This window comes from Cydia splendana, chromosome 23 (genome assembly GCF_910591565.1).
Source record: "Cydia splendana chromosome 23, ilCydSple1.2, whole genome shotgun sequence".
In the NCBI taxonomy this organism is placed as follows: Eukaryota; Metazoa; Arthropoda; class Insecta; order Lepidoptera; family Tortricidae; genus Cydia; species Cydia splendana.
The window spans coordinates 12,875,072-12,894,360 of record NC_085982.1 but is presented as its reverse complement, the minus strand read 5'-3'; the positions used below and the strand labels follow the sequence as shown (position 1 = coordinate 12,894,360).

Sequence of the window (19,289 nt, the reverse complement as noted above, 5' to 3'; positions counted from 1 at the left end):
CAGCAACAGTGATTTTACAATTGTCGCGCCTGTCACCGTGGTGAAATTGGGGCCAGATCATATGCATTTCATTTAAAACCGGGGAATACCAAATCGGCTCAATTACTATACCTAGTCTGTTTTTAGGGTTCCGTACCCAAAGGGTAAAACGGGACCCTATTACTAAGACTCCGCTGTCCGTTCGTCTGTCACCAGGCTATATCTCATGAACCGTGATAGCTAGACAGTTGAAATTTTCACAGATAATAACAAATACTTGCCGCTATAACAACAAATACTAAAAAGTACGGAACCCTCGGTGGGCGAGTTCGACTCGCACTTGTCCGGTTTTTTTTATATGAAGTAATGCGGTAATGCCCATAGGAAATAGTATAAAACGCTGATTTATTTCTTGCCTAGAAAATGTTTGGCGTACTTTATAGTAAAAAAAAAAACTATAGTGTTACTGTGCTGAGCACCGGATCACGTCGCCCGCGTACCGCGTGTTATTTACGCACGTGATTTTTATGCTTGACACAATTTCCTAAATGCCCTTAAAGGGAGCGTTATCAAGTTTTCACGCGAAGCAACTGTCCCATCATAAAAATCTCAACACACGTTCCGCTCATTTAAGGGCCCGCCTTGGCGCTCCCAAAATCTCGCCCTTCCCACACCGCGTGTAAACAACCAACAACGTCACACGCTCCATATTCCGCCATTTTAATAAATTAAGGGCGAGGCATGAGGCTTTATAGAAGTATCGCGACTTAGGGCCGATACAGACGGACTGCAAACCGACTGCAACTTGTATGGGAACTGCACGCCGCCACTACCGGCCCTTACAAAAAAGGCTGAAGTCATATTAAGACAAACTACTTATTGACTGAGCGGGCGCAAAGTGTCTCCGTAGCAGCGTAGGCATAAATACCTTTGTATGTTAGGCTATATTCTCCAGGAACTTGGTATTAAACAGCGTCTTACTTCCATCGTCCAGGGTCGTATTCTCACATTCTTTGGACATATTACACGTCGAGACGATACATCTGTGGAACGACTTGTAGTGCAGGGAAAAGTCGAAGGCACACGGCGCGGTAGGTCACCAATGCGTTGGTCAGACCTAGTCGAAAATGCATTCAATGAGCCACTCCATGAATGTACAAGAAGGGCTACAGTACGGGAGGAATGGCGACGGATTGTGAAGCCTGCCACCGGCCCTGATATGACGACCACGACCACTCTGACAAGAGTGTGACGACAAAGAAGATATGTTAGGCTGTTCTGCACCATAGTCAGCTTAATACTTTTATGTAAATTGGCAATACAATTAATTTGAACAATACAAAAATATTGAACTGTTTTATGTAGAATTTGATTCAAAATTCGCAACGGTAACGAATATATATCACAGGATATGCATCCACGTTAGATAGCAGGCCATTGTCTGCCGTTTCGTACTCGTACCTATTTAGCGTACAGTATAATTCACTCAGTTACTGATTTAATTCAATCTTCATTTTAGTTTGTAAAAATACGTAGAGTAGTTTGTAAAAATAAGGTGGCTACCTTCAATAATATGTTACTCTTCGAAGGCCGCAAAAATATGTGACATGCTCTTATGGCTCTACAAAAAAGATCGTGTCAGATATTTTTGCGGCCTTCGTTGTGTAACTTATTATTGCAGGTGACTGTACTTACGTCTAAGCTAAGTAAGCATGAAAAAATTTGACGTTTATCATTATATCTCTAAATAAATTAATATTATTATTAATGTCTTTCCCATCACTGAACAATGGTGTTTCGGATTTTTGGGAGGCGTGCGCGGAGCCGAAGCCAACACGTAGAGCCCCTTTTGACACTTTAATGTAATGTAAGGGGTACACCGAGCGGATGCTGCCCTTGCCAGTATCATGGGACGCACGCAGATGGATCACCCGCCAGGGTGTAAGGACTACACCTTATAAAACAAAGTCCTCCGCCGCGTCTGTCTGTTTGTATGTATGTGAGTATGTTCGCCATAAACTCGAAAACTATTGAAGGGATTTTTATGCGGTTTTAACTATCAATAGAGTGATTACTTAATTTGTTAAGGATCCACCCGTGCGAAGCCGGGGCGGGTCGCTAGTCAGTAATAAAGTATACATAGTTGACCGTACTTCATTGTCAGCATGTAATAAACTGATGAACACAATTGAACTATTGAGAACAATTGAAATGCTCATTTAAATACTAGTAGTTGACCGCGACTCTTCCTGTTTCACTCAAGGAAAGGAAAATATTTCAATATTCATACTGAAGTAATAGTAGATCTATCTTGCATACGCAGTGCGCAAAAATATCTAACACAATCGTATGAGCGTTTCAAAATCCTTTCTTTACCGATTTTTTTCATTCTATGGCTCAAGGGGGTGAAAATAGGGTTGACGATGTTTTTAAAATTTTCTACGTTAATGAAGTCAAATACTTATGGGTGAACTAGAAAATAGGGTTGTGACCATAACCATTTGCGAACTAAAATACGGAAACTACCTGTTAGGGTAACAGCGTAGCGCTACAAGGATATAATACCTACCTACCTACCTACATATTATCATTTCCACCAACATTTATACAAAAAAATTGTTTTAACTCTACAATGTGGGTTACAAAAGTATCTTACACTCTAATTGTTTTACATATAGACGCATATATCTCTACTTGTAAATCTATCAGAGAATGGACAGAATGGTAGATACTTTTGATGTATACTCCCCATCATAAAGTGTCAAAAACGCACTTTTAAAATTCCCAAGACGTATACCGTTTAGTAAATCAAATGAAACATTACCGAATTCCAAAGCAAATAACGCCAGTCCCAAAACAATTTCACGAATACTTCGGCCAGACATTACCGTCTAAAAATGTCACATTTCGAAACAGACAAAATGCTAAACATTTCTATTGGCTCGACCTTTTTGCTGCAAAAAAAAAAGAGAATATCACCGAAAAAAAACCATTTCCCTAAACTATGCTCTAACTGAAAAGAAATAAAGATCATTTTGCGATACTATTAGCATTGTTTTTTTTTGCGAATACGCAAGTAATTTTGGCGCCAATTTCAACGCCGTCAAAATACTAACAGTCACGCTTCACTGACTTTAAGCAGACCTTATTTACTTGTGATAAGATTCACAAATAGCCACTTAACAGTGTCCACATAGTACATACCGGCGTAATGAACTAACAATCCAAAAATGACCACAAACAAAAATACACTTCACAAATTCTCACTAGCAATTTTGTAATTTAGCTGATTTCTTGAACTGGTACTTTTTGAACATTTTTAGGACCAAAAAACAATCAAATTTTCAAATCACAAAATTTACCAACCCTACCTCTGACATTACCGATCGAATTTTGCATCGAAATCAAAGTTTTTGATCGTTTTTCAGCCCAACAAAAATAGCTTTAATGCAAACTTTCGTAAAAGCCCAAATATCTTTCTTTAATATTCAAACTTTTATACCTATATTTTACCAAAATCACCACAATTTTCACCACTTTTCAGCTCAAAAGATAGCGAAAGGTTTCGTAAACACCCGAATCGTTCGAAAGCGTGAAGCCGTGAGACCGACGGCCGAGCGGCGCGACGGACCGGCCTACACTGAAATGCCGAAAGCTTTTCAGGCGTTTCAGCAAAGTTTGGTAAACTTTACGTAAGCGACCTTGCGAGTACATTGATTGTGATTCTGTGATTTAAAAGCTTTTGGTAAGTGAGATTTCTGTTAACTATTTTTTTAAAGTATTTAACGTGAATTTTTTGTTAAATTTGGACTGAAAATGTAACGATTTAAATGTGACGAGGGTAGAGGAAGAGTGGTATGAAAACAAAGTTTTAAAATGTATTTTTTCGGCGTGTTAACGTTTATATCGAGTACTGATTACTAATTTTATGTGACAATCAATGCTGCTTTAACCCAAACACAATTACCACGCATTATTTCATTTAGAACTTCTAAAATTTATCTTTTCTCATACTAATTTTACTTAATCCACATTCGAGTAGTATAAACTACAAGTATCTTGTGTCAGAGGCCAAGATCCTCTTTGGGTCACTGAGCCAGTGATGTATGTATGTATGTATCTTGACCTCAGATTAGGAGCAAGCGGTCAATCTAATAATGCAAAGGGCAAGCCGCTTTGCTTAATATAAATTAGTGCAGGTGAATTCGAAATGAACTAGAAAAAAATGTTGAAGAGACTGGTAGAAAATGCCATAATATGAGTGTGCCTTTCTACGTTAATATTTTTTTCACATCACCTATTCGAAAAAGGGCTTTTTCTTCCCCGCTAGGAGGGATCAAAGTGCCACTTTTCTTCCCTGCTAGGAGGGATCAAAATTGTACTTTTCTGTTCTAGGACACGATTTTTTCTTTCTTGCATACTATTTTTTTTTTGTCAAATAATATATATTTTGGAACATAACAATTTCCTCATAGTTGATGTGAAAAGCAGTATGTGTCACACGGTATCAAAATTATTTCGTCTTGGGCGTTAACACTTGAATCCCTCTACGCTCAGGATTCTACTTTAGAATATTCTATTGCTTCATTCAGGATTCAATGTACGCCCTTGAAGGAAATATACAGGGTGTCCCGTAAGTGACACGTCACAGTGACACTGGAGGTAGACCAGGCCAAGAGGACCCAAACCAACTTAACATGACCCCAGTAAAAGTGGCACTGTTTTCGAGTTATTGCCAAATTAAGGTTTTTCATGAATTTTGACCGTTTTTAACATTGTTAGTGCTAGAGTGCACTCGGAAAGGTCTCGAAGTTAGTTTTTTATACAGTGAAACCTGGATAAGTGAGACTTCAAGGGACGAGCAGAGTTGTCTCACTTAAAGAGGTATTCCACTTACCCAGGCTCTCAGTTAGCCAGGTACAAATAAATTTCTGTCTCATTTACAGAGGGTCCCATTAATAGAGGTGGGAATAGAGGATATATCTCAGTTATAGAGGTGGTTAATAAGGTATTTTGTAATTATCTTTAAATGTTTAGGTAAAATAATCTTTGTCCCTAAATATTTTTTAAGTCTGTTTAAATAATAATTGTCATAAACTTAGCAAGAGAAATATCTGTTTTTTTCCGATATAATAAAGTTTTTTTTAATAAAACAATGATGGTGGCAAACAGGAATACGGCCCGCCCGATGGTAAGCGGTAACCGTAGCCCATGGATGCCTGTGACGTCAGCAACAGTGATGTTTTACAATTGTCGCACCTGTCACCGTGGTGAAATTGGAGCCTGGTCTACCTCCAGTGTCACTGTGACGTGTCACTTATGGGACACCCTGTATAGTTTTGATCCCTTGTAACAGAAACTACTATTTCTATACAATAAAGGTAAACTAAATATAGAAATAAGATATATAATAATACAATTATAGGAATTAATTACACTATATTTACATTACAGATGTGAGAGCGAAATTGTATATGTCTATTAGGTTGTTTCCAGTTAGATTTTTATCTTCAGGTTTTGTAAACTATATATCTATCGGCACACTCGGCACCCCGCCAATGGTGAGCACTTTATGAATGACTTCTTTTCAATGGCAATCATTAGGTATTAACTCTACTCAAAAGTACTCAAAAGTTATAAAAACCGGGCAAGTGCGAGTCGTACTCGCGCACGAAGGGTTCCGTACCATAATGCAAAAAAAAAACGAAAAAAAAAAGCAAAAAAAAACCGGTCACCCATCCAAGTACTGACCACTCCCGACGTTGCTAAACTTTGGTCAAAAATCACGTTTGTTGTATGGGAGCTCCATTTAAATCTTTATTTTATTCTGTTTTTAGTATTTGTTGTTATAGCGGCAACAGAAATACATCATCTGTGAAAATTTCAACTGTCTAGCTATCACGGTTCGTGAGATACAGCCTGGTGACAGACAGACGGACGGACGGACGGACGGACGGACAGCAAAGTCTTAGTAATAGGGTCCCGTTTTACCCTTTGGGTACGGAACCCTAAAAAGCAACTCTAGTAACCACATGTTTGTATAGCCGTGTCTAAATCGGCGTCGAACCCGTCAAACAACACTCAACATTCCGTTCTCTAGAACAATTAAAATTCTACAAATAGCTTCAGAGCGAAAGCGAACTCGCGAATACTAGCAGCTTTATTATATAGTTCGGAGCAATAAAATTATTATTCAGTATTAAAATTTCATATTAAATATACAGCAATAGTTGAATACTTAATATTTAAAATGCGGTATATTTACGTAAAAACTTACAGCGTTAAGTTGGAGCATTAGGACCCTTTGGGCATGGAACGCCACAATCCAGCTAATTCCATATTGTTTTAGCAAATATTTAATTAATTGTATATGTTCTAAAACAAAAGGATATAACTATATTCGTGGTCTACTGACCATTGAGGATAATTTGACAGTGACCTAGGTACTGGTCACTGTCAAATTATCCTTAACCAAGTACAAATTCCGTCTCTTTCTATTATGTATTTCGTAACAAAGACAGATAATTTTCCAAGCGGTAAATTGCGGCTTTTAGATAAGCTTTGGTATTAACAACAAAACTGACGATAAGTAGACTCTATGGCAATGTAAATAAGGTTTACCTTTAGCCATTTAAGTGTATATTATGCAAATTATAGTACCCCAATGTTACGTGTAGCGAACTAACAAGTTTTCCTGTAATTTGTGTATTAAAATATCCCTGATATAATTTGACAAAAAATATAAATAGCCATGCCTGAAGGGAAAAACGATAAATGGAAAAACATACAAAGAAAACCCCTGTTCAGCACGGATATGATGGTCGTTCTTGTCTACGTGACAGCATGATAAAACGGTATCCGTCACTTTCTATCCCGGTGTTAAAAAGTGACAGTTATTTTATCACGTGGGTAAACGTGGATAAAGCCATCCATAATACGCCGGCAGATCGAAATATGACAGATACGATAGCAGCGCCCTGTTTATCAAAAGCTTGTAACTTGTAATACAAGTGGAAGTCCCTTTTTGACAGCTTTTGTTAGAAAGGGACTTCCACTTATATTACAATACAAGTTACAAGCTTTTGACAAACAGGGCACAGGTATGTGTTTCTGTCTGTCACGTCTGTTAAGTGATGTAATTTATTAAGTTAGGTATGGAGATAGTTTGAATCCCGGGAAAAGACATAGGATAGTTTTTATCTTCGAAATAAAACGTATGCCTATACATTTGTCATACCCATAGGACACAGATCATCCTTATGTACACACACTTGTTAAGCCATTTGGGGTTCTAGCAAAATTGGAAATTCTATAGCGCAGGTATTGAACAACCAATTTAGCTAGGACCCTAAATGGCGTAACAATCGCGGAGCGTGATGGTACGTGGTAAACAGTTCAACTTAATAATACGAGTAGGTAAGACGTTACGGGTGTGAAACGGGGGAGTGGAATTTACCACGGAACTACTAATGCTACACAGACGAAGTCACTGGCAGAGGTTAGCTAAAAGGAAAGAGAATTTGAAATAGAGAATTACTGTCATGGTAAATTATGTAGCTGCAGTACATTTTCTGCCATCCTTCGACAGACGATTAAAGCTGTGAGAACGCCATTTGACTTTGATCATTATTCTTTCACTGATATGTGTTAACTTGTTAAATATTAATATTAACGCCATTTACTCGAGAGTAGGCTGAAGGTTACGGCGCCATCGCTCGAAAAGATTGCACCATACCTTTGGCCTACACTGCCTACAGTCGAGTAGATGGCGTTAATATTAATATTTAATAAGATAACACATATCAGTGAAAGAATAAGGATCAAAGTCAAATGGAGTTCTAACAGTTTTATGTTCTGTCGAAAGATGGCAGTAAATTTACAGTGGCTACATAATTTACTTTGACAGTCCGTCTCTATACACTCTATTCTCTTTGCCCATGACTAATAATGGAATGTATGCACCGACGGTGGACGGAAGCGTGAGTCTGCGGCCCAGTTTGTGTATAATTGCGTCCTATTTAGCTACTTTCTTACTGCACTTCCGGTTTACTAACCTTTTTAAAAATACCTACATAAATAAGGAATACATTTTTGTTAATACGTCAACGAGAATCTGGGTTTTAAAATAAGTTTTACTGTCTGTACAGCGCCGTACAATTTTCACGACACCAGCTCGTTAAGGCTCTCTTTATTCTCCAAAAATCAATGAGAAAGCTGATCTTGCAGGTTATGTCATGTCAGTTTCATAACAAGAATTGACTATCCGAATAGGCCTCGTGCCCGCTCATCAGGTTACCGTTCGATAATGCAGTGATCCGGCCACGTGCACCGCTCGCAGCTACCACCTACTAAGGCAGATCGATCTATAACCTCTATAAGTACTAGAACTGGCACTCGTGGAAATCAACAAGGAGCTAAAAGCTTTTATTTTAATTCCAATTAAATTTTATACCAGTGAACCCAATAAATGCCATGCTCAAATATTTATTATATTCTGTTTTTAATATTTGTTGTTATAGCGGCAATAGAAATACATCATCTGTGAAAATTTCAACTACCTAGCTATCACGGTTCTTGAGTTATAGCCTGGTGACAGACAAACAGAGAGACAGACAGACAGACAGACTGACGGACAGACAGGCGGACAGAGGAGTCTTAGTAATAAGGTCCCGTTTTTATCTTTTGGGTACGGAACCATAAACAACCGGACAAGTGCGAGTCGGACTCGCCCACCGAGGGTTCCGTACTTTTTAGTATTTGTTGTTATAGCGGCAACAGAAATACATCATCTGTGAAAATTTCAACTGCCTAGCTATCACGGATCATGAGATACAGCCTGGTGACAGACAGACGGACGGACGGACAGCGCAGTTTTAGTAATAGGGTCCCGTTTTTACCCTTTGGGTACGGAACCCTAAAAATAAAGACGTCGTAGTGTATTTTTCCATTAGAGCATCCAGTAAGTAACTTGTATATGATTGTATAAACACGAACCGCCATTCGTCCACATAGCCGCCCTTCAGCCCCTATCCATTTGTTATGCAAGCCCCACCGCACAGGCTATCGCCACATTCATGCCTAGCTGAAATAGGTACCAATGCACCAGTGATGCCATAGAGAAATATTGTAAGAATAGAGTGCTCACTCCTTACATCAGTTTTGGTACCAATAAGCTCCGTATAAGATAAATAAAGTCTAAGAAAAAAACGTGCCTCGAAAATCAAGAAATAGTCATTCTCGAATAGATGTCGCCATACCTTTGGCCTATTCTCGGCTAGATGGCTTTGACGACACCGTTTGATATTTAACAATTTGAACACATATCAGTGAAAGAACATGGGTCAGTATGGAACAATAAAAAATAAAAATCATTTATCCGTATACATATTTTGATTAATTTATACATTTTCAATTTTATTTTAATCGTGTATCGATAGATGGCAGTAAATGTACCGTGACTACAAAATTTACTATGGCAATAGCCCTCTATACTATCTATTCTCTTTGATAGTATTGAACAACAATTTACAACTAATATTAGAAGCAGGAGTTGAAAATATAGTTCCGGCAAAGAGGATTTGAAGTAGAGAGTTACTGTCATGGTAAATTATGTAGCTACAGTTAATTTACTGCCATCTTTCGACAGAAGATTAAACCTGTTTGAACGCCATTTGACTTTGATCCTTATCCTTTAACTGATATGTGTTAACTTTTTAAATATTAATATTCACGCCATCTACTCGAGCATAGGCTGAAGGTTGTGGCGCCATCGCCCGAAGACATGGAACTATACCTTTGGCCTATAGTCGAGTAGACGGCGTGAATATTAATATTTAATAAGTTAACACATATCAGTGAAAGAATAAGGATCAAAGTCAAATGGCGTTCTAACAGTTTTATGTTCTGTCGAAAGATGGCAGTAAATTTACAGTGGCTACATAATTTACTTTGACAATCCGTCTCTATATACTTTATTCTCTTTGGTTCCGGTTAATCCGGTTATAATATTAGCTGAAAATTGTTGAGCATTAGACTTTTCGGTCGGTGCTACATCTATTGTCAAGTAGCAGTACTGATAATTCTGCTACTCGATGCTAGATGACGACTACGAAAATAATAGTCGTTTTGGTACCAAAACTGATGTATAGAGTGAGCACTCTATGTACTTTTTTCTCTATGGTAATGCAACTATGCACAGCCCTACCGTACGAAAACCATAATGTAACATGATATATCGAGGCTAAAAGCCGATCAATTTGATGCGGTACATCACTAATTTGAGGGCGGTCAGTCTCCATCTGCTATGCCCGCTTAATAACTACATAGGTCACTAGCATACATCGGATTAGCATACGGGATCCCTATCCGTCATACAATTTGCCCCCTAGAATCACTCACTAGATAAGTTTTGCCAATAGACAAGTATGAAACAAAGATATGGCCTATCACATATACTTTTAAAAACTATTTCCATAGATAATGATTGGCCGGAAAACATTTACTTTTTTTTTTTATTTACTTATTGTAATATTTAGGCTACAAGATTGGAATAAAATAACAAATAATAGTTACCGTTTTAACACTTAATCGGAAAATATTACGGTGATAGTACTTAATATTACGCCCATAAAAGGCACAGTGTAGAAAAAAGGAATTTAATTTTTAACCTTACATAAGTGAGCATTTACGAGTAGTTCAAAACACATAAACACAAAAATCTCCAACACTTACCTTTTTTCCTGTAAAGCCTTAATAAGAAACCCTGAGCAAAGAGAATTTAGTAAAGAGGTGCATTGTCAAAGTAAATTTTGTAGTCACAGTAAATTTACTGCCATCTTTCGACACAGAATTTACTGCCATCTTTTCGATCGATGACACCATACCTTTGGCCTATACTCGTGTAGATGGCGACACCTTTAGACATTTAACAAAAGACCCCGCAGCAAACATAGGGAAAAAGTGGTTTTAGTCAAATCTCACGAAATTTTAGCATGATGTAGATTAATAAAGTCTTCTGGACATTTTTTTATAAGGGCGTGGCGCAACTCTCTTAGAAGTATACTTTCAGAAATAAGCATAACTTGACAATACGCCTCTATTCCAAATTCTCTTTGCATTGAATAAGCGTCCGCAAAATCAAAAATAAAACCTAGAACTTAAATATAAACGTTTGGTTATATACCCATTGAACGTCCTTAAAATCGTTAAATTCAATGTAAATTCAATGTTGACGTGTAAAAGTGCCCTTGTGGCCTATTTGCTGAATAAATGTTGAAGTTGAAGTCTGAAGTTAAAGTCGGAAAGCGCGTTTTAAAATCTCCAATTCCTGTGTAACTATTAACATTAGCACGAGCATAACACGAGCTCGGTATGGGTAAAGCTAGGTAGTGCTCCCGGTACTGGTTTTCTATACAAGTACAGTACCGGAACCGGTTTTTTATACAAGTACAGTACCGGAACCGGGAATTCCCGGTTTTTGCCATACAAACTCAGTACCGGGAGCATTCCCTAGGTAAAGCAAAGTGACTGACCTTGAGGCGGGGTGAGCGCGTGCTCCGCCCGGGGAAGCTGGTCGTCTTCTAGCTTGCGGGTGCTGCGCTCCACTGTGGAAGGATGAGAATTTCAATATTTTAAACTATATGCAATTTGTTTTCTAGTACCTATTCTACAAAAGCCATTAGGAGATTCCCGGTCGTATGTGTAAAAAGCGAGCGAGCGAGGCCGTTTAGGAACACAAGTCTTTAGCTTTGTGTATTTTACTCACTGTTGAGAAAATGTGCTGTGCTCGCAGCCTTTCTCGCTTTCTTGACGTCTTGTGGTTGATGAGCGGCCTATGAGACGGGATATCCGGTTGCACCTTGCAGACCGAGGTCTTTAGCTTTGTGTATTTTACTCACTGTTGAGAAAATGTGCTGTGCTCGCAGCCTTTTTCACTTTCTTATCGTCTTGTGGTTGATGAGCGGTCTATGAGACGGGATATCCGGTTGCACCTTGCAGACCGAGGTCTTTAGCTTTGTGTATTTTACTCACTGTTGAGAAAATGTGCTGTGCTCGCAGCCTTTTTCACTTTCTTGTCGTCTTGTGGTTGATGAGCAGGGTGTATTAGGTCTATGAGCTATGAGACGGGATATCCGGTTGCAACTTGCAGACCGAGTGAAGCGAGGTCTTTAATTATCTGTATTTTACTCACTGTTGAGAAAATGTGCTGTACTCGCAGCTTTTTTCGCTTTCTTGTCGTCCTGTGGTTGATGAGCGGGGTGTATTAGGTCTATGAGACGGGATATCCGGTTGTTGTGGTCGCCGGTTATAATGCACGCTTCTTCCACGGACTTGGCGCAGTTGCGATGGACGCGCAGCTTGCAATCTGTTTGAATGATAAAGTTTTGCTAGTAAATAATTATTAAATTTAGACTAAATTTTTCATATCTATCATTTCTTTTATACAGTCGTAAAATCATTTGTCAATTTAAGAAGTCTTTTAATAGCAAAATCGTTGATCCAAGAATAAACGATTTTTTAAAGGCTAGCGTCTCCTAGAGTATGTAGGAAAAATTCAACTATATTTTAGTAGTTTTCACATTAAAATACTATTTAATGAAATGAAAATTATACCAAAATAAACGTCGATGATAGCGATTTCTGTCATAATAATCTGTTAATATTGAAATCATGATCATGTTTTTTATTAACCGGAGATCTACGAAATTATACTCCGTCAATCAAATAAACTTAAAGGGTTCTCATTCTTTGGGTCGACGTCTCCCTTATATTCGTAATTCGAAAAGTTATTGACTAGGATGACAGACTTTTTCTATGGTAACATACCCGTGCAGAAGTATGCCTGAGGAGCCAGACCCCAAATGACCTCGTCGCAATAATGGCAGTGCGCTTCCGAGGTCAGAGCTTGGAGTTGGAGGTGGTGGCCGCGGACTATGAACTGTGGATGAGAATTTTGATCATTAGTGGCGTCTCGTCTGCACACAACAAAAAACCGGCCAAGTGCGTGTCGGACTCGCGCAGGAAGGGTTCCGTACCATTACGCAAAAAACGGCAAAAAAATTCACGTTTATTGTATAGGAGCCCCACTTAAATATGAATTTTATTGTTTTTTGTAATTGTTGTTATAGCGGCAACAGAAATACATCATCTGTGAGAATTTCAACTGCCTAGCTATCACGGTTCATGACTTTCATGATATACAGCCTGGTGACAGACAGACAGACAGATAGACAGACAGACAGACGGACAGACAGACGGACAGCGGAGTCTTCGTAATAGAGTCCTGTTTTTACTCTTTGGGTACGGAGCCCTAAAAAGTACGATTTATGTCAAATGATGATTATAGAATTACCTTTGGCGAGTTGCTCCTTTTAACTCACAGATTGATTTAGCGGGTGTCATTCTGAATCCCTAACAACGTTTGTCCTAAAGTCACTTGCCCTAACTGGTTTGTCCTAATGGGCACATGCCCTAACGATCAATTGTCATAACGATTATTTTCCATAATGTAATGGTTAGCCTAAGACTCATTTGCCCTAAGCATTTGTACCATAACTATCAAGATCCCTAATGTTTTTTACCATATTCTTCGAAATCCCTAACAATGTTTGGCATAAAATAACATGTTCTAACTGTTTTGACCTAATGGCTATTACCCTAATAATCAATCGTCATAACAGTTACTTTTCCTATTGATCAATTATCATAACAATTACTTTCCATAATGAATGGTAACGAACTGTTGCCACAAAAGTGGGTTAGGTTAGGTTAGAACCGTGACCCTCGCAAAAACGAACTGCTGCCACAAAAGTGAGTTAGGTTAGGTTAGAACTGCGACCATTGTAAAAACGAAATGTTGCCACAAAAGTGGGTTAGGTTAGGTTAGAACTGTGATCCTCGCAAAAACGAACTGCTGTCACAAAAGTGGGTTAGGTTAGGTTAGAACTGCGACCATTGTAAAAACGAAACGCAATAGGAAAATCAAAATTAGGGCATACGAGTGTTAGGTCAAGCAACGATAGGCTAAGTGAAATTAGGTAACATGATGGTTAGGATATATAATTTTTAGGCCTAACAATAATTAGGCAAAAAAATAATTATGCTACATAACATTAGGATAAATACTCAATATGGAAAGTGTCATTAGGGAAAAAGATATTAGGACAAAATAAAATCGCCCATTCAATAATAGGGAAACCAAAATTAGGGAATACGCGCGTTAGGACATCTGATCATTATGACAAACAATATTAGGGAATGCAAAGATAGGAGAAAAGATTTTAGGGATTCAGATATAGATCCGATTTAGCAAGGGGAGCCAATCGAAATTTCTAAAAAATATAAATTTTGCAATGTGGTCAAGTTTGGTATCGCAAAGCGCAAGTTTTTTTTAAAAATCAAATCGTTTGAATTTGCCAGTGGACACACTGTATAAGAATTACCTATGTTTCTAGAGCACTTTCTGAACATCTGATGTACGAAATATTTTTTGATATTTACCAGTCGCTTTTCGGTGAAGGAAAACATCGTGAGGAAACCGGACTAATCCCAATAAGGCCTAGTTTACCCTCTGGGTTGGAAGGTCAGATGGCCGGCGGTTTCTTAGAAATATCCATGCCAATTCTCGGTTGCCAAGCGGACCCTACTACCCTTAAAAAACGAAATTTTATGTGATGTAATTAATGGACGACTCCAGTTTACTATGATGGTTAAGCTTACCGGTTGCGGGTTAACGCGCTGCTTGTACAGCTTGTCGCGCTGCAGGAACCCCGCCCGCCGCCGCCGCCACCGTCGCCGGCCTGACACACACACAACACTACTACACCAACAAGCGGGCTACATACCGGCTGCGGGTTCATCTTGGCGAGCTGCTTGACGCGCTGCTTGTACAGCTTGTCGCGCTGCAGGAACCCTACGCGTGCGCCGCCCGCCGCCGCCGCCACCGTCGCCGGCCTGACACACACGGAACACACCTTTAACACTACTCTACCAATATAAATAATAAAAACAACGTGTTGCACTCCGGGAGTGCCGGCAGAAGTGAAAACTCAATGACATTGTAACAGTTTTTCGATCAGGTCACGTGTCCGTCTTACGAATCTTACGTCTTACGGTCACGTGACCTCTCGCGAGTTTAACATTTTTTCCCCATCACAAAAAGTGCACAGCGCCGCTAAAGAAGTTTTCACTTCAAAAATAAATAAATATTATAGGACAATTTTTAGACAGATCGAGACCTAGTCCCGCAGTAAGCTCAATAAGGCTAGTGGTGTGGGTACTAGAGGACGATATATACAATATACACATATATATAAATACTTATATACTTATATAGAAAACATCCATAACTCAGGAACAAATATTTTTGATGAACACACAAATAAATGCCCCTACCAGGATTCGAACCCGGGACCTCTTGCTTCGTAAGCAGGGTCACTACCGACTAGGCTAGGAGGCCGTTCATATGTACCAATATGACAAAAGGGTAAGGGTGAAAAATCTTTGAACCTAAAATCGATTGATATTCATTTAAATAGGTATTGCGCATTAACAGACGCAGCGCATCGTTCATCCACAAATTATGGCGCAAAGCTCGGAACCGGTTTATAAAATACCGGTATTTACCTGTTTATTTCGGTTTTCCTCCGAACTTTCATAAGATCGCGAGAACATAAGAACTTTATTGTAACCTTAATAAACCAGTTTATTCGACAAACGACGAGACGCCCGGGCGGCCTGGTGATGTGCCACGTAAACATACGTAACACACCGACATAGGAAGAAACCAATTATTATTGTTCCAATCGGTTAATCTGACAAGAACTTTATGGAAATGTTCTTCTAAAAACCAGTTTAAAAATAACGGTTTTTCAAGCGAAACCGAAATTAAAAGGTTTTTCGCCAAGTACACGATAACGGTTTGGAAATTTAACCGGTTTTCGAGGCTTAATTGCTATGGCGTTCGTTTGCATTGCGCCTCAAAATACTAATAAACTCACATGAAACCTGTGTCGAAACGTCGGTAAATAAAGGCATAGAGAAAAAAATACATACAGTGCTCACTCCATACATTAGTTTAGTACCGAAACGACTTTTATTTTCGTAGTCGACATCTAGCATCGAATAGCGGAATTATGAGTACTGCTACATGACAATAGATGTTCCGACGACCGAAAAGTCAAATGCTCAACAATTTTCAGCTAATATTATAACCAAATTAAACGGAACTCCATTTTCAACTCCTTCTGCTTTTAATATTAGTTGTAAATTAGTGTTTAATACAATTTTCGTGAGTCGCGACACTAGAGAATTCTAGTATCAAGTAGCGGTACTGATAATTCCGCTACTCGATGCTAGATGTAGACTGCGAAAATAATAGTCGTTTTGGTACCAAAACTGATGTATGGAGTGAGCACTCTATTCTCACTACTATATTTCTCTGTGATAAAGGTAATAAAATTAATCCGCTATAGATCCGGTCGTTAATGTGACTTAATGAACTCACGAGAGCTTTTTCTTTTTATTACTCCTAGGCGACTGCCACCATCTCCTCCTGATCTCCTTCGCCTGCGTCTCACTCACTTCTATCAATACCACCATCTCACTCTAACACACTACACTTTTCTCTAATTCATAAAATGTATACTTGGGATTTGTCCACTTTATGAAAAACAACATGAGTTAAAAAGGTTATAACTTTATTTTCCTTTAAAGTAATTACCAATGAAATAAAAACGAGTAATTACACTAAATAGAAATAGAGACTAATCATTTTGTATAAAATATATTACATACAAAATGACCGATTTTTATTGCTTTTTGAAACGCATTTTTAAATAATGTACTATTCAGTTAAACAAAACCGCAGTAACATACAGAAAGATGAATACTAAATGTTCGTTATGTTATTGAAATTACGTTTCGCTTCATCTAATACGTAATTATATTATGAGGAAAAGGGACGGCATCAGGAAACAAGAATAGGTAAAGTTATAAATAAGCATGTTGACGCTTTGTAATAAAAAAACTAAGTTCAAAAGGTTATTCGATCCCTGAAAGTTGTCGTTTGGAAAAATATCACTGAATATATATTTTTTTATATTATATACGTATAACTTTTATAAGGGCATACTTTTTTCTTTTTGGGATTTACGTCAGACAAAGAGGTAAATATGTAAATTTTATATGGACGATAGCAAATAATTGACGTAATTATTTATCGAAACATTATTTCCTTAAACTCCAACTGATATTTCATATTAATACAACAAGGGAAATTAAAACTTATGGCTGAATGTTTTAACTAAACGGAGCACACTGCACTTAATAGAAGTTAAAACGGGCCTCCTTTTACGGAAATGTCTATACGTCTATACGAAACAATTCGATCTTATTTGTGTTTGGGTATACTAAAGATCAGAAAATGTATGACCAGATGCAACTATATATTTATTTGTATTACTACACAATATGTTGACAACGACCAAAATTATAGTTTATAAACACTCGCCATTTTTCAAATGAACTATATTACCTAGTGAAGTTCGATATTTATATACTTACACTTGATAGCAATAATACACGTCATAATTTATAGGATTACTATGGATTTTTAAATATTTGATGTACTTAAAAACAGACTGATTGATTGAATAGTCATTCAAAATATGAACAAAATGAATAAACTGATTTTAATTTCAATTTTTATTCATACATTTTACACGTCGTATACGTGAACACATCTGGATATTTTAATCTGAGTTGCTCGTTTTTTTTATCAACACTAAATGTAACATACATACATACATATAATCACGCCTATTTCCCGGAGGGGTAGGCAGAGACCACGGATTTCCACTTGCTACGATCCTGACATACCTCTTTCGCTTCCTTCACTTTCATAACATTCCTCATACACGCTCGCCGGTTTAGGGTGCTCTTGACCTGGCCTTTCTTTAGGATTTCCCCGATCTGATCAGAGAAAGTCCGCCGAGGTGTACCCCTTCCAACTCCCACTTCCACTTCTCCCATATACATTGTCTTTGTCAGCCTTCTTTCGCTCATTCTTTCCACGTGTCCAAACCATCTCAACATACCTTTCTCAATTTTTGTCACTACATCTATATTCAGTCCACACTTATCCCTTATGACACTGTTCCTAATTCTATCTTGTAATCTCACACCACACACATTTCTCAACACTCTCATTTCCACTGCATTCACTTGGCTCTGATGGCTCTTCTGCCATACCCAACTTTCGCTACCATACATAAGTGTAGGCACCAACACCCCTCTATGAACAGCCAGCCGTGCTTTTTGCGACACCTTATGGCTGCTCATGAAAGCGTTAAGTGCCCCATTCACACGTTTTCCAGCATTCACTCTCCTTTCAATGTCTTTATCATGCTTACCGTCCCTAGTGAACAAGGTTCCCAGATACACAAGCTCTTTCACTTGTTCCACTCTTTCTTTCTCACATATAACATGTACACTAATAAAAAAATACTACTTATTAGCCGAATAACAGAGTCTTGTGGAATTACTTCTAATATTTAAGAATGTAACAAAAAATATTTCGCCGAATAACAAATCCCGCTTTTGCAAAAGTATAATGTTTATAAGTGACTAAGTGAGGGCTTGGACAATCTGAAGCGCTTATCTGTTGGCTATACATATTTGTGTTTATTTCGATAGATAAATCCGATAAGTGCAAGATGCATAGACTGACGTTATGTTATCATTGATATCTACTAGGTGACCCCGGTCTGTGGCATGTAGTGAATCATTTTACAGTCGCCATCAGATATATCGGAGCGGAAAAGGTGCTCAAAAATATCTGAACACGCATTTTGACGTCTTGACAATAAAAGTTCACAGAGCCACTAGTTTTGTAGTAATTCGAAAATCATCTTTAGTTTTTATTGATCGTTTTTAATTACGAATGACCATTCAGCATCCGGTATGATTTAAGTTGACGCCGGATAAACATTGCACTAGGAGCCGTTTTAATACTGCCAATCACAGACAATTATCCTCCAGACTGAGCATAGTCGCGCTCCCCCTCTGCCACACATACGGTAATTTTACTCCATGTTCGAGTCGAAAGTGTCTCTGTGTGACGTCCGTGTCTTTGAACGGACCAATCACGCTACGGGATTTCGCTCACCTCGTCCCGCTCACCCCCGCATTTTTGGCATCATCGGTTGCATGAAATAATTGCTCTAAACTCGGTCTAGAGGATCCCTAGTCTATGCTGCCAATGCTAGATGAAGCGTAATAATACTACCCTCTCATTCTACCCCATGCCCCCC

At 38.3% G+C, this 19,289-nt stretch overlaps 1 protein-coding gene across 1 annotated transcript in view; it reads right to left on the bottom strand.

Moving 5' to 3' along the window:
* Positions 1–7,465: 7,465 nt before the first annotated feature.
* LOC134801728 (uncharacterized) overlaps positions 7,466–19,289 on the bottom strand; it is an 84,730-nt gene continuing 72,906 nt past the window's right edge. The window contains exons 14-18 of the mRNA XM_063774323.1: positions 14,823–14,931; positions 12,805–12,916; positions 12,170–12,343; positions 11,511–11,582; positions 7,466–7,482 (exon numbers count right to left, since the gene is read on the bottom strand). Coding sequence (XP_063630393.1) covers positions 7,466–7,482; positions 11,511–11,582; positions 12,170–12,343; positions 12,805–12,916; positions 14,823–14,931 — 484 coding nt within the window. The remainder of the gene's footprint in view (positions 7,483–11,510; positions 11,583–12,169; positions 12,344–12,804; positions 12,917–14,822; positions 14,932–19,289) is intronic.